This window comes from Pteropus vampyrus, unplaced genomic scaffold (assembly GCF_000151845.1).
Source record: "Pteropus vampyrus isolate Shadow unplaced genomic scaffold, Pvam_2.0 Scaffold212, whole genome shotgun sequence".
In the NCBI taxonomy this organism is placed as follows: Eukaryota; Metazoa; Chordata; class Mammalia; order Chiroptera; family Pteropodidae; genus Pteropus; species Pteropus vampyrus.
Genome location: NW_011888993.1, coordinates 380,798 through 391,720, shown reverse-complemented (window position 1 = coordinate 391,720; position 10,923 = coordinate 380,798). Strand labels below are relative to the sequence as shown.

The 10,923-nt window shown below is 63.6% G+C and overlaps 2 protein-coding genes across 2 annotated transcripts in view; one reads left to right on the top strand and one right to left on the bottom strand.

The window, feature by feature from the left end:
- PLEKHJ1 (pleckstrin homology domain containing J1) overlaps nt 1–752 on the top strand; it is a 2,429-nt gene extending 1,677 nt beyond the window's left edge. Inside the window, exons 2-3 of the mRNA XM_023538108.1 lie at nt 8–134; nt 212–752. Of these exons, the coding sequence (XP_023393876.1) occupies nt 8–134; nt 212–277 (193 nt within the window). The 3' untranslated portion in view covers nt 278–752. The remainder of the gene's footprint in view (nt 1–7; nt 135–211) is intronic.
- A 2,138-nt stretch (nt 753–2,890) lies between these two features.
- The window catches only part of DOT1L (DOT1 like histone lysine methyltransferase), a 46,271-nt gene continuing 38,238 nt past the window's right edge, over nt 2,891–10,923 (bottom strand). The window contains exons 23-28 of the mRNA XM_023538107.1: nt 10,069–10,653; nt 9,640–9,845; nt 8,102–8,166; nt 6,762–7,697; nt 5,421–6,041; nt 2,891–3,843 (exon numbers count right to left, since the gene is read on the bottom strand). Of these exons, the coding sequence (XP_023393875.1) occupies nt 5,455–6,041; nt 6,762–7,697; nt 8,102–8,166; nt 9,640–9,845; nt 10,069–10,653 (2,379 nt within the window). The 3' untranslated portion in view covers nt 2,891–3,843; nt 5,421–5,454. The remainder of the gene's footprint in view (nt 3,844–5,420; nt 6,042–6,761; nt 7,698–8,101; nt 8,167–9,639; nt 9,846–10,068; nt 10,654–10,923) is intronic.

The following is a 10,923-nucleotide window of genomic DNA, read 5'->3' as shown; positions in this document are numbered from 1 at the left end:
CGGGGAGGCCCGGGAGGCCGGCGCAGGAGCCGGGCAGCCCTGAGCACTGGCCTCTTTTCTTTCCCCGCAGCTACGAGTTCATGCGCAGGAGCCTCATCTTTTATAGGAACGAGATCCAGAAGATGACCGGCAAGGTGGGTGCAGGACATGGGGCGTAGGGTAGGGGGCTCCTGGGCTGGGGCTCATACTGCCACGCCGCCCCCCCCCACAGGATCCCCTGGAGCAGTTTGGCATATCGGAAGAGGCCCGGTTCCAGCTGAGCGGCCTGAAGGCGTGAGTCCGGATCCGGCTCCTCAGCTTTACTCCTGGGGCTGGAAGGAACCCCGCCCTCGCCAGCCCGGGGGTTGAGCCCCGGACTCGATCCTGGATCCGCCTGGATCCGCGGAGTGAGCTGTTCCGGCTTAGAGACTTTAAAAGCCTGAGGTTGCTGAGGATGGGCGAGCACTGTGCCTTGGGACCCCCTAGACTGGGGTGGCACCTCTCAATGCCACACGCTGCTGCCGGGGGACAAGCATCTACTCCTAGGCGCTGTGTCCGGTCCTATAGGTACGTCTTCCAGGGCAGCTTCTCTGCCCGATGCAGGCTTAATGTGCGGAGCTAGACGCTGCTGTGAAAGGAATGGGCCGCACCCCAGGCCGCTGTGAATTCCGCCACCGAGGGCGGGGTCGGCTGGCGCCTCTGGGCTGAGCTGGACCCGTTCAGCCCCGGGCCGGTGGGCTCATTCTGTTCAAATAAAGGTACCTCTTTTTCACGGGATGGGGTACAGTGAATGCACAGCGGGACATGTGTCCTCCACAGGCTGGTGGGAGCTGGCTCTCCAGGGGAGTGAGGCGCAGGTGCTTGGGAGGAAGGGGCTGGGCTGTCCAAATAGTGGGGAGACCCGGGACCCAGAGCTTGGCAAGGCAGGGAGGCCGGGAACCTGGCCATGGGGCCTCTGGGGCTTACAGGTACGAGAGAGGGCAGAACGGGTGTGCTGGGGTCCTCAGGTGGCCTGCAGGCTCACCTGTCACAGGTCTCCCTCTCGAGTGCAGGCAAGGCCTCGGGATGGGTTTTGCCAACATTTAAGTCCCAGTCACTTGGTTTTAGTTCCTCAACAGCTGTCCCGGGGGCCTGACCTAGTCCTTGTCAGCTGTGGCCCTGGACAGGTTAGGCCTCCCCGAGGTGGGCGCTTGCTGTTTGCCAGTGCCACGGCGGCTGCCTTCAGGAACACGCCCAGCCTCTGCCGGGAGTGACCGTCCCCCGCACCCCCAAGGTTCTGAGGTCTCACTGCGTCGTAACCAGTAAGAAACGCCAACATACGAGGTTCAAGTGGAAACAAGCCTTTTATTACAGTCTAGAGACGGAAATCAGAGTGCGGCGGGGTTCCCTTAGGGGCAAGGTCGAGCCAGCAGGCCAGAGGAATGGGCCACACCAGCGCCCACGGAAGCAGTGCGGGAGAGCGACAAAGCGGGCCGGCGGTTACAGTCGTGGTCGAGGCTGTGTGAGTGGGGGTGAGCAGAGGAAAAGGGGGAGAGACCAACTGTCACTACCACGGACGGCACGGATAAATCGGGGTAGAGAGGTGGGTGGGCCTTAAATACGTCACAGGGTGGAGCTGGAAGGGAAGGCTGCCCCGCCTGACCGCGAGGCCATCTGAGTTAGCGTTTCCTGAGCATAGCGCCTGGCAGCCCGGGGCTCCCTGAGGTTGCCCGCGGTCACAGCCGCACCGGGTCCCCGCCCACTGGAGACCAGACCCTGCTCCCCGCAGGGTGCAGCCTTCCCTCCCGGGCTGCCCTCACTGCCAATGGCGGCCGAGGGCTCTCAGGGTCAGGAGGGCCTGTCACGCAGGTGTGGTGATGCGGGGAGCCCACGCGGTGGTGCACGGTACCGCTGAGGTGATGCAGTGCTGAGCACAGGGCTGCTTGGGTCCAGCTCGGGGACGTGCCACGTGCTGTAACTTGGCTACTCTCAGCCCTGCAGCTTATTAGGGAGCCCTGTGCTCCTGATGGGGGGCACAGAATTTGGGGTGAGCACAGCACCTTTGTGCACCAAAAGCACCGACCGGGGTGGGAGGAGCGGAGCCAGAGCAGCAGTTAGTTATAGGACGGCCAGTTACAGGAACCTGTCCAAGCACCATCGTCAACCTGGACTATTGCTCTGGGCCAAATGTCACCCAGTGGCTGAAGCCTGCTCTGTACCCTTCTGGGCCCGCATCCACAGGGCCACTGCAAAGGCCGCTCCAGCCCTACCCCTGATATCAGAAGGGACTGAGCCCGGGCAGGCAGAGGGTCCCTTCAACCACGTCTGGGAGGATGGGGAGCGCTGGCCAGGCTGGGGAGGGCGGAAGCTCAAGGCCTTTTCTCTGGGAGCAAGTGAAGCTGTCACACAGCCCCACCTTCAGAAAAACACAAGTTTCCACCTTCCTTGGTGGGTGCCACCTCCCAGGGACAAGCATCTGAAGCCAGGGCTTTGATTGCACCTGCCTAGTCCTTCTGGAGCACCCATGTGGGGTCCGAGACCCCTGCCAGCCAGGACCTTTGGCCAGTGGCTCTCCCCGGGGAGCGAGGGCTTCTGGACACACCCAAGGATGGGGCACACTACTCAACTGAGATTCAGAACAGGTCACAGATAGCTGCACCCAAGGGCCCGAGAAGCCTGCTAGCAACCCCAGGAAGCAGCCAAACAGCCCTGCCGCCGCCCTGCGAAGCCCGCCTTTGCCCGGCCACCTCCGCACAGTCTTTCCCAAGCACCGTGGAGGCTGCCCCACTGGGGCACAGCACCCCAGCTTCGGGGCTGCAGGTCCGCTAGAGACATGGCACAGCCACAGGGACTGACCAGAGGAACGTGGGGCACTCTGGGCCAATGCCACTTGTCTGCACTTGAATAAATAAAAAGGTTTTTATCTCCTCACTTTTCTTTTTTTAAAGTTTACTGTGCATTATACAATCTAAAAATAAATGAAGTCAAGTCTATGAAATTTATAAATTTTCATCACATCTCTATAAAATACTGTCACTCGTCAGTGTGACTCTCTTCTGTACAAACACACCAGGCACCCACGGCTAACCTGCCCCACGCCCCGGCCGGCAGCCGCGGGCTGGCCATGCACCTGCCGGACGGCGCGAGCCCGCGACAGCAGACACACAGAGTAAAGCACTTGTTTCCCAGCAGCCCCGCGTCGGAGTCGGGTCCCCAACCTTCCCCACGAGCACCTCGCACAGCGGCTCCCGCCTGTCCACGCCCCGCCCCAGCCCCCGTGCAGCATCGGGGGGCCACCCGCCCGCCATCCTGCTAGAGGCACCGTCCTGGGACCCAGGGCTGACAGTCTGACCAGGAGTGTTCACAGTGACGGGGGGAGGGCCTTCTCCAAGGGACGTCAGAAGCCGAGTGACTCGCCCTTGACCTGGACAGGCGTGCCTTTGGTATGGGAGTGCGCGGGGAAGGCGGGGCGGGCGCGGGTTTTGGCGTTGGTCACCCTCGAGTCAGCACCAAGAGAACGTGGAGGCGGCGAGGCCTGGCGACGAGATAGCACCGGGCCCGGCTGTCGGCGTCTCCGCTGGCGGGCCAGTCCGTTGGGCCGATGTCTTTATATAGATCCTCTCATATATAGTATTTACACTTCTCAATAGGTTGCCTTTATGACTTCGGTGGAATAAAATAAGTCAAAGTTGTTTATACTTTCAAAAAAACGATAAATACTTTATCTAGAACTATGGACAGTACGAGCTGGAGCCAGGTCCAGCGTCTCCCGCAGGTCTGCGCAGCGTGGACTCACAGCAGGGCCTCGTCCTCGGTCTGTCCCGCCGGCCCCGCGGCCACCTGTCCTCGCGCAGGTCTCGCGGTTGAGGTAGAAATCCTAGTTACCTGCAGAGACGAGCATGGGAGGGAAGGCGGACCAGCATTAGCGTTCCCCTCGGAGAAGCCCACGTCCCCAGGCTGGGAAACCAAAGCCTACAGACGGACGGACGGACGGACAGAACGTGGTCCTCGCAGGCACCCCAAGCCACACCCCTGGCCCAGTCTGAGGTGGGAGGTCACTGTCGTCCCAAGGCCCTTCGTGGGCACTGGGTCCCAGCCTCCCCCTTCCCCAGGAGCCTGAGAACCGAGACCCTCCTCGTTGCACCGCTGGGCACCACTGCGCACTGCTGACGGGGGCCAGTGAGTAGCCCCGCTGACCGGCCTGCACTCCCTCCCTGGAGGCGAATGGTCCCTGTCCAGCCCAGGGACCACCTGTGCCAGGCATAGGGGGGCAGTTGTCCACTGCAGGCCAGATCGGAGCGCCTGGAGCCCAAGTGCTCCACGTGTACACCTCTGAGCTCTTCTGGCCGGTGCAGGCCACAGAGCCTTCTCTGACGGCGTGAGACCACTGTGAGCTAGAGTCACCCTACCTTCCAGGCCTTTCCACGAGGACTGAGGCACAGCCCGTTCCCAGACCCATGCCTTGCCTGGGAGGTCATCACACTCCTGAGGCCTCATGTCTGTTGCTACTTAAAACACACGCAGAGGGCCGAGGACAGCAGAAGACCTTGCGCCTGGCCCTGTCCCTCACATGCCGGCCCCACAGGCTGGGGACTGGCCCGGGAAGGCCCTTGCCCCAGAGGACACCAAGGCGGCACCGGCCATGGTGAGTCAGCTGCTGCGGGGCCCAGCTCTCTACTGCCCTCATGATCAGTGGAGGAGCCTCGTGGCCACTGTCCTCACCCATTCTAAAGGTGGGCCCTTCCCACACTGCTCTCGCTGACCCCGCACTGACGTCCGAAATGCACGGTCGGCCCATGTCCTTAGAGGCGGGAGCGCCGCCCACCCGCCAGGCAGCCCAGTGCCCCAGTGTGTGGGTGGGGGCCTGCGAGCAGGGAGCTGGCGGAGGAGCCCGGCTTCTGAAGGCCCAAGTCCCAACAGCCTACCAACGCATTAACTTTCCCTAAAACTCTGTGAGGTACATCAGAGAAAAAGGCTGAGGCAGGCCCAACAGTGGACAGGCGGCAAGGATGGGGTTCTGAGCTGTCCCCACGGCCCCACACTAGGGCTGCCCAGGTCCCTGGCCTCTGCAGACATGTGAACGGAGAGCAGCAGTGAGCCCGAGCTGGGCTGCACAGGCCAGGCCGCCGGCGTCCTCTAACTTCCTCCTGGTCCCCTCCCCGCGGGAGCGCTGCAGGGACCCGGTATGAACGCCCAGGCGGGCAGGAGCCGGCCACTCTCCGCCCGAGCTGCAGTAGCCCTCGGGCCACTCTCGGATAGGCATGGCCGCCACAGCCGCCCTTCCCACCCTGCGCTTATTTTTCCTCTGCGCCTCTCAGAACCGACGGTGTCCACCTGTCGGCCATGGCCGAGCAGCCGCGGTCCCCAGGCCCCTCCGCAGAGCCCGCGGGCCCCTCCGTTCTCTGCGAAAGGAAAGACAGTTGAGTTCTCGTACGGACCACCTGGTCGGGCTCTGGCCTTACCTTACAGAACAGAACTGCTAGCTAAGCAAGGTCTTTATCGCGGCTTAACCCCCGCAAGGCGCGCGGCATAAGGAGGCGGCATGCCAAGGGAAACCCACACGGCGGACGGCCCCGTGGAGCTGGCCTGCGGGAGCACGGGCGCGGCCTGGGCCAGGGCCAGCCCGGGCAGGGGCTGGTGGTGCACCGTGAAGGAGGGGCGGGAGACCTTGTGCGGGAGGGAGGCGAGCTTGATGGACAGAGCGCTGTTAGCAGGCGGCAGAGAGGCGGCAGAGGAGACAGGTAAGAAAGCTTGGTTAGCCGAGAGAGGCGCGAGGTTCTGCAGGAGCACAGGCTCAGAGTTAGCGGGGTGTAGCGCGGGAGCAGGAGGCAAGGCGGCGTTAGGAGGTGGGGGTGCGTGGAGGGTGGGTGGCCCCGCAGGGGGCTGGCCCGGGGGTGGAGGAGGCGGGGGCGGGGGCGGCCTCGGCTCCATGGAGGGCGGGGCCTGAAAGGAAGAGGCGGGGGTGCTGGCCACCGCCTGCAGCGGGGTTAAGCTCAGCGTGCTGCTGTGACACGCAGCCCCGCTGCCGAAACTGGCTCCAAACGGATGAGCGGAGGCGGAGGGCACCGCGTGGTTAGAGACACCTGCAAACAGGAGAGAAAAACTCAGCTTCAACAGGCGGCATTCTCCAGGCAAGCGAAGAGACACACGCAAAAGGGGGAAGCAGACGGCAGCCGCGGCTCCGCGTGCACGCAGGTGCAGGGCAAAGCAGCAGGCAGGGCGCAGGCGGCCAGGTGAGACTTACCTGAGGCAAGGCCCCGGGCCACACCCCCCTCGGCACGCCCCGGGCTCCCAGCTGCGAGCTTCTCCCACCTGTGCCCAGCAAGGAGCAGGTGGAGGGCTACGGCCACGCTCCACCCTACACGGAGCCACTGCGCGACAGGCACCACGGCCACACTCTTCCCAGTGCCAGCCCTCACGGCCGCCTGGAGCCACGGCTGGCCAGGTCTCACAGCGACCTCCACGGGGAGGCAGAAAGCCCTAGACTCTCCTGAAGTTACGAGACGCCACCTCGACCAGAGTGCCTGACAGGCCGACGTACGCGCGAGTGCTCTGCCCGTGTGACAGTCACATCTGTGTTTCGTGAAAAGGAAGGAGGTGGCGGGTGCAAAGTGGACACAAGGGAACACGCAGGCACAGCCTCTCGCCCCTTAGGGGGCTCTGGAAGGGAACCTGCAAAGCAGTCGTGATTAAACCCAGTGGTCCAAGAGGCCTCGGCGACGGCCTGCGGCTTGGCGCCTCGGACCCCAGAGCGGGTCCCGCGGGACCTGAGCGTCAGGCGGGAGAGACGCATGTCTGCCTACCTCCAACTGCGCCGCCTGCCACCCCGGAGGAAAAGCTGCCCATGGCGTGCGAGTTGGTCAGTCTGGTCGCGGCGGACGAGACGTGCACCAGGCCGGCGGCGGCGGGCACGGAGCTGAACAAGGACTGCAGCACGGATGGGCCCAGGTTGGCTTGCAGGGACATGGGGCCCAGGGAAAACTGCGGGCCGGGCGCGAAGGTGCCCAGGAAGGGCCGGTGCGTCTGGGCGGAGGGCGCCGTGCTGCCCGCCGAGGACGCCGCCGTGGCGAGGCCCGGGCCGCTGAGGAGGCCCCCGGGGGGCACGGCGGCGGCGGAAATGAAGAGGTTGTGGCCGTTCTTGAAGTCGGGCTCGCGGTCCCGGCCCTTGCCCGCCTTGCCGTGTGCCGAGGCCTTGTCCGAGGGCGCACACGTGGGGGGGCCCAGCTCTGCCTCCCTGCCCTTGCCGCCCTCGCCCTTCAGGCCGCCCAGTCCGTCCAGCTGCCTCTTGTTCACAAAGGGGCTGGGTTCCGTGCCACCCTCCTTGCCTCGTGGGGCAGGGAAGCTCAAGGGGGCGCCCAGGCCGGCCGCCTCGGGGGCCTTGTGGGGGAGAGAAGCACCATCACTGAAACTGTGTAAACTGAGGTCAGCGGCCAGGCCTCCGCTGAAGGCGAAGCCGTTGGAGGGGTTGCTGCTGGGGCTCAGCCCACCGGCCCCCGGCACGGCCCCGGGGAAGCTCTTCCTGGGGTGGGCGGCCAGCTTGGCGTCGGCCGGGCCGGGCTCCTCTGGGGCGGGCCGGAAAGCGAACAGGGAGTTCTGGCTCAGGGCGGGGCCAGCCTGCAGCGGGCTGTCGGCGGCCTTGGCCAGGCCAAGGTCGGAGATGGGCGAGAAGGTGGCCTTCCACTTGCTGCTGTTGACCGGCTCGCTGGCAGGCATGGGCTTCCTTGCCGCCAGGCCACCGCCTGACAAGGAGAGGCAGGGGCTGAGGCCTGGGTGCCTCCGAGGGGCCAAGCAGGGTGGGGGCTGTGGTGCTCTAAGGGGTCTGGGAGGGGGATGCATGGGCTCAGATGAATGAAGCCCTTGCCACCAGATGAGAGCATTTAGGTCCATGAGGGTCTCTTCTGGGGGCCAGGCTGGCCTGCTGCGAGCAGGCAGCACAGAGCCACACTTCGGGACCACGAGGGGAGGAGAAAGGCCGGCTGCCCCGGCCACTGAGGCTACGGTGCCTGGCAGCACTGGGGTGGGGGAGCGGCCGGGAGGTGGTCCCATCACAGGCAGGCAACGGGCGGAGGCCCAGCATAATTGCTAGCCTGGGGCTGTATCACCTGGTACGAGAAAATCACTTGACGGGAGCACCATTACTCACCATTTTCCAAGGTTTTTGGAGGAGATTTGCTTTCTAAGGAGATAGTTGCAATTTTTCTCTCAATTCTATCAAGAAAAAACAAAAAGACGGTGACTTGACCCCATGTACACGTGAAACTGTACGTCGAGTTCCTCGGAAGACCGGGCCGCGGGGGACCTCAAGACCTCTTTCGAGAGGATCTGTGGCTGCCAGGCAGACCCTGGCACTCTCACACCCGTGTGGTGGCCCCAGTGCTGGTGCGATGCTGTCCCTGGTGGGGACAGGGCTGACAGATCGGCCACGGCAGAGGCCCAGGGACTCTGTCTCCCCACACAGAAACACACGCATCCCAGAAGGAACCGCCTCCACTCCCTGCTCTCAGGCTCTATCTGACACCTTGGGTGCCTGCTGTGGTGTGTCGTGCCATCCGGCACATTGTGTGTGTGACGTGCAGTACGCGGCTGCCACGGCGAGCTGGAACTCGGAGCAGCGCCCGATTGTAAACGGTGTGCGTTCTGTGTCAGCACTTTAGATCTGTCCCGACGGACACTCTGACCTCCTGAAAGGAGGAGAAAACTCCTGAAAGAATTCGGGAACTGCTAGGAGGGATGCGCCCAACACGAGCGAGCACCCAAGTGCAGCTTTGAAAGCCGTGATGGGCGTGTGTGGGAGAAAAACGAAACGAAATAACTGCGACGAGACAGCAAAAGCACAGGCAGCCCAAGGAAGCACAGGTGAAAGAGACTTTGTCACGAGTTAACACGTTCGTGCTTTCAAAGACACCGGCAAGAAGGTAAAGAGACGACCCAGGGAGTAAGAGGGGACACTCGCACACCATGTGTCTCGAACACACAAGTTACTCGTAAATAAATAACAAAAAAGGATCCGAACAGACGTGGCTCCACAGGTGACACCTGAGATGATGCTCAACAGCATCACTCCTCAGGGAGATGAAAGCTCTGCACACCCCCAAGAACAGATGTCACGTTAGGAAACAAACCCAGAGGAGAACAGGTGCCAGCAAGGGCGTGTGGCTGGTGGGAACCCACAACGGGGCGGCCGCTGTGGGAAACAGGACCACGCTGCTCAAACAATTAAACAAAATTAACACGGGACCCAGCAGTCCCACTACTCGGTGTGAAGTTAATGAGGACAAACGAACACATCACGTGAGTGTTCAGAACAGCACGATACACAGCTGCAGTAACTGGAAGCAACCCAAGCGTCCACAGATGGATGATGGATGAACACCACGTGATGCATCCACACGACAGAGTATCATTCAGCCCTAAAGAGGAAGAATGTCCTGACACCTGCTAAAACGTGGATGCACCTGGAGAACGCTGTGCTCAGTGGCATGAGCCTGAGACACAAGGACACGTCTTGTGTGGTCCCGCTCACTGGGGCTCCCGGAGGAGTCACTCGGAGAGGGAGTAGCTGGCCATTAGAGACCTGCGCCCACCAGCTCAGGGCACGTGCAAGCGGCCTGTCCCCAGAGGTCACGCCTGACCGCGGGGGCCTGTCCTTTGAGCCCTGACGGTGCCCACCCCGCCCCGCACCTGGCGCTGCCCGGCTCATCCTCAGAGCCTGGCTCTTCGTCTGAAGTCAGAGGGGAGTAGTGGGCCCCGTTGGTCTGGCTCAGGGGCTTCTCCTTCTTGAGCACGGGCGGCTGGTCATTGTCCTGGTAAGGGATGGGGGAGCTCTTCAGGGAGCTCTCGGGGGACGAGATGGCCGTGATTTCCAAGGGCTGGTTAATGTTGTTGACCTGCAGGGTGACACAGACACGCACGACCCCGTCAGCAGCTCTAGTACACTGACCCCGAGGGCTGCGCTCGGTCCTCCCGGTGTGGCCTCGTAGGTGGCGGAGCACCCGGTGCTGCCCCTTCCTGCACGGCGGGCCTGGGAACAAGAGGCGCAGTGCCCAGGCCCCCATCGGTCTGTGCTGGGCGAGGCCCCACTTCCTGCCCAGTGTTCCCTCCGGGCCTCACCATGGAGTTGAGGTTGAGGGGGGACCCTGAAGACTGCGTGAAGAGGCCGGCAACGGACGGCAGGGCCCGGCGCTTGGGGGACACGCCCGTACTCAGGCCGGGCGTGCCCGCTGACGCCCGCTTCCTCCTGCCCCGCTTGCGGCTGTCCTGCCCGTGGTTCTGGGTGCCTGCGGGCAAAGGGCTGTGCTTGCTGGAAGGTGACTGCTTGGCGCTGCCGGCGCTGGCCGACACGGTGAAGACAGCCCTCCTTTTAGCCTCGCTCTCTGGATCCGAGAAGCCGGCCTCGGAGGGCAGGTCCCCTTTGCTGGCGTCGGGGAGCGGGCCCTGGGTGGCGCCGAGCCGGGGGCTGGCACAGAGCTGGTGGGCAGGCGAGGCTGGGCCGGAGTTCCGGGGCTGGGCCAGCAGTGGGGGGTGTTGCGGCGTCGAGCTGCGGGAGCCCATGGGTGCGAAGAGGCTCCCCGAGCTGGAGGACTCGTCAAAGGCAGGGGGCTCGGCCCCAGGAGCGAGCGGAGCCGGGCTGCCTGTCAGGGCCCCAGTGATAGCCACTGAGCCGGCGTAGGAAAAGCCTGTTGGGAAGGACACAGTTTTTCAGGGGAGCCTGTCCCAGGGGAGGACGCCCAGGCTGGCTAGGACGGCACTGCCCCAGGTGGAGCTGGTCAGGACGCTCAGTCCCCATGTCATGGCTGCCACCAGAAATGGCCCCGAGGGACCAGGCAGGCACCTGTGGGCAGGCGTAAGCTCCCTCCCGCCACGTGAGGCCTGTGGCCTGTCCACAACTCTGCACACCCTCTCTCAGAGCTTTCTCTACAGCGTCAGATAGCTGGTGGCATTGAGTGACACAGGACTTGGGTCTTG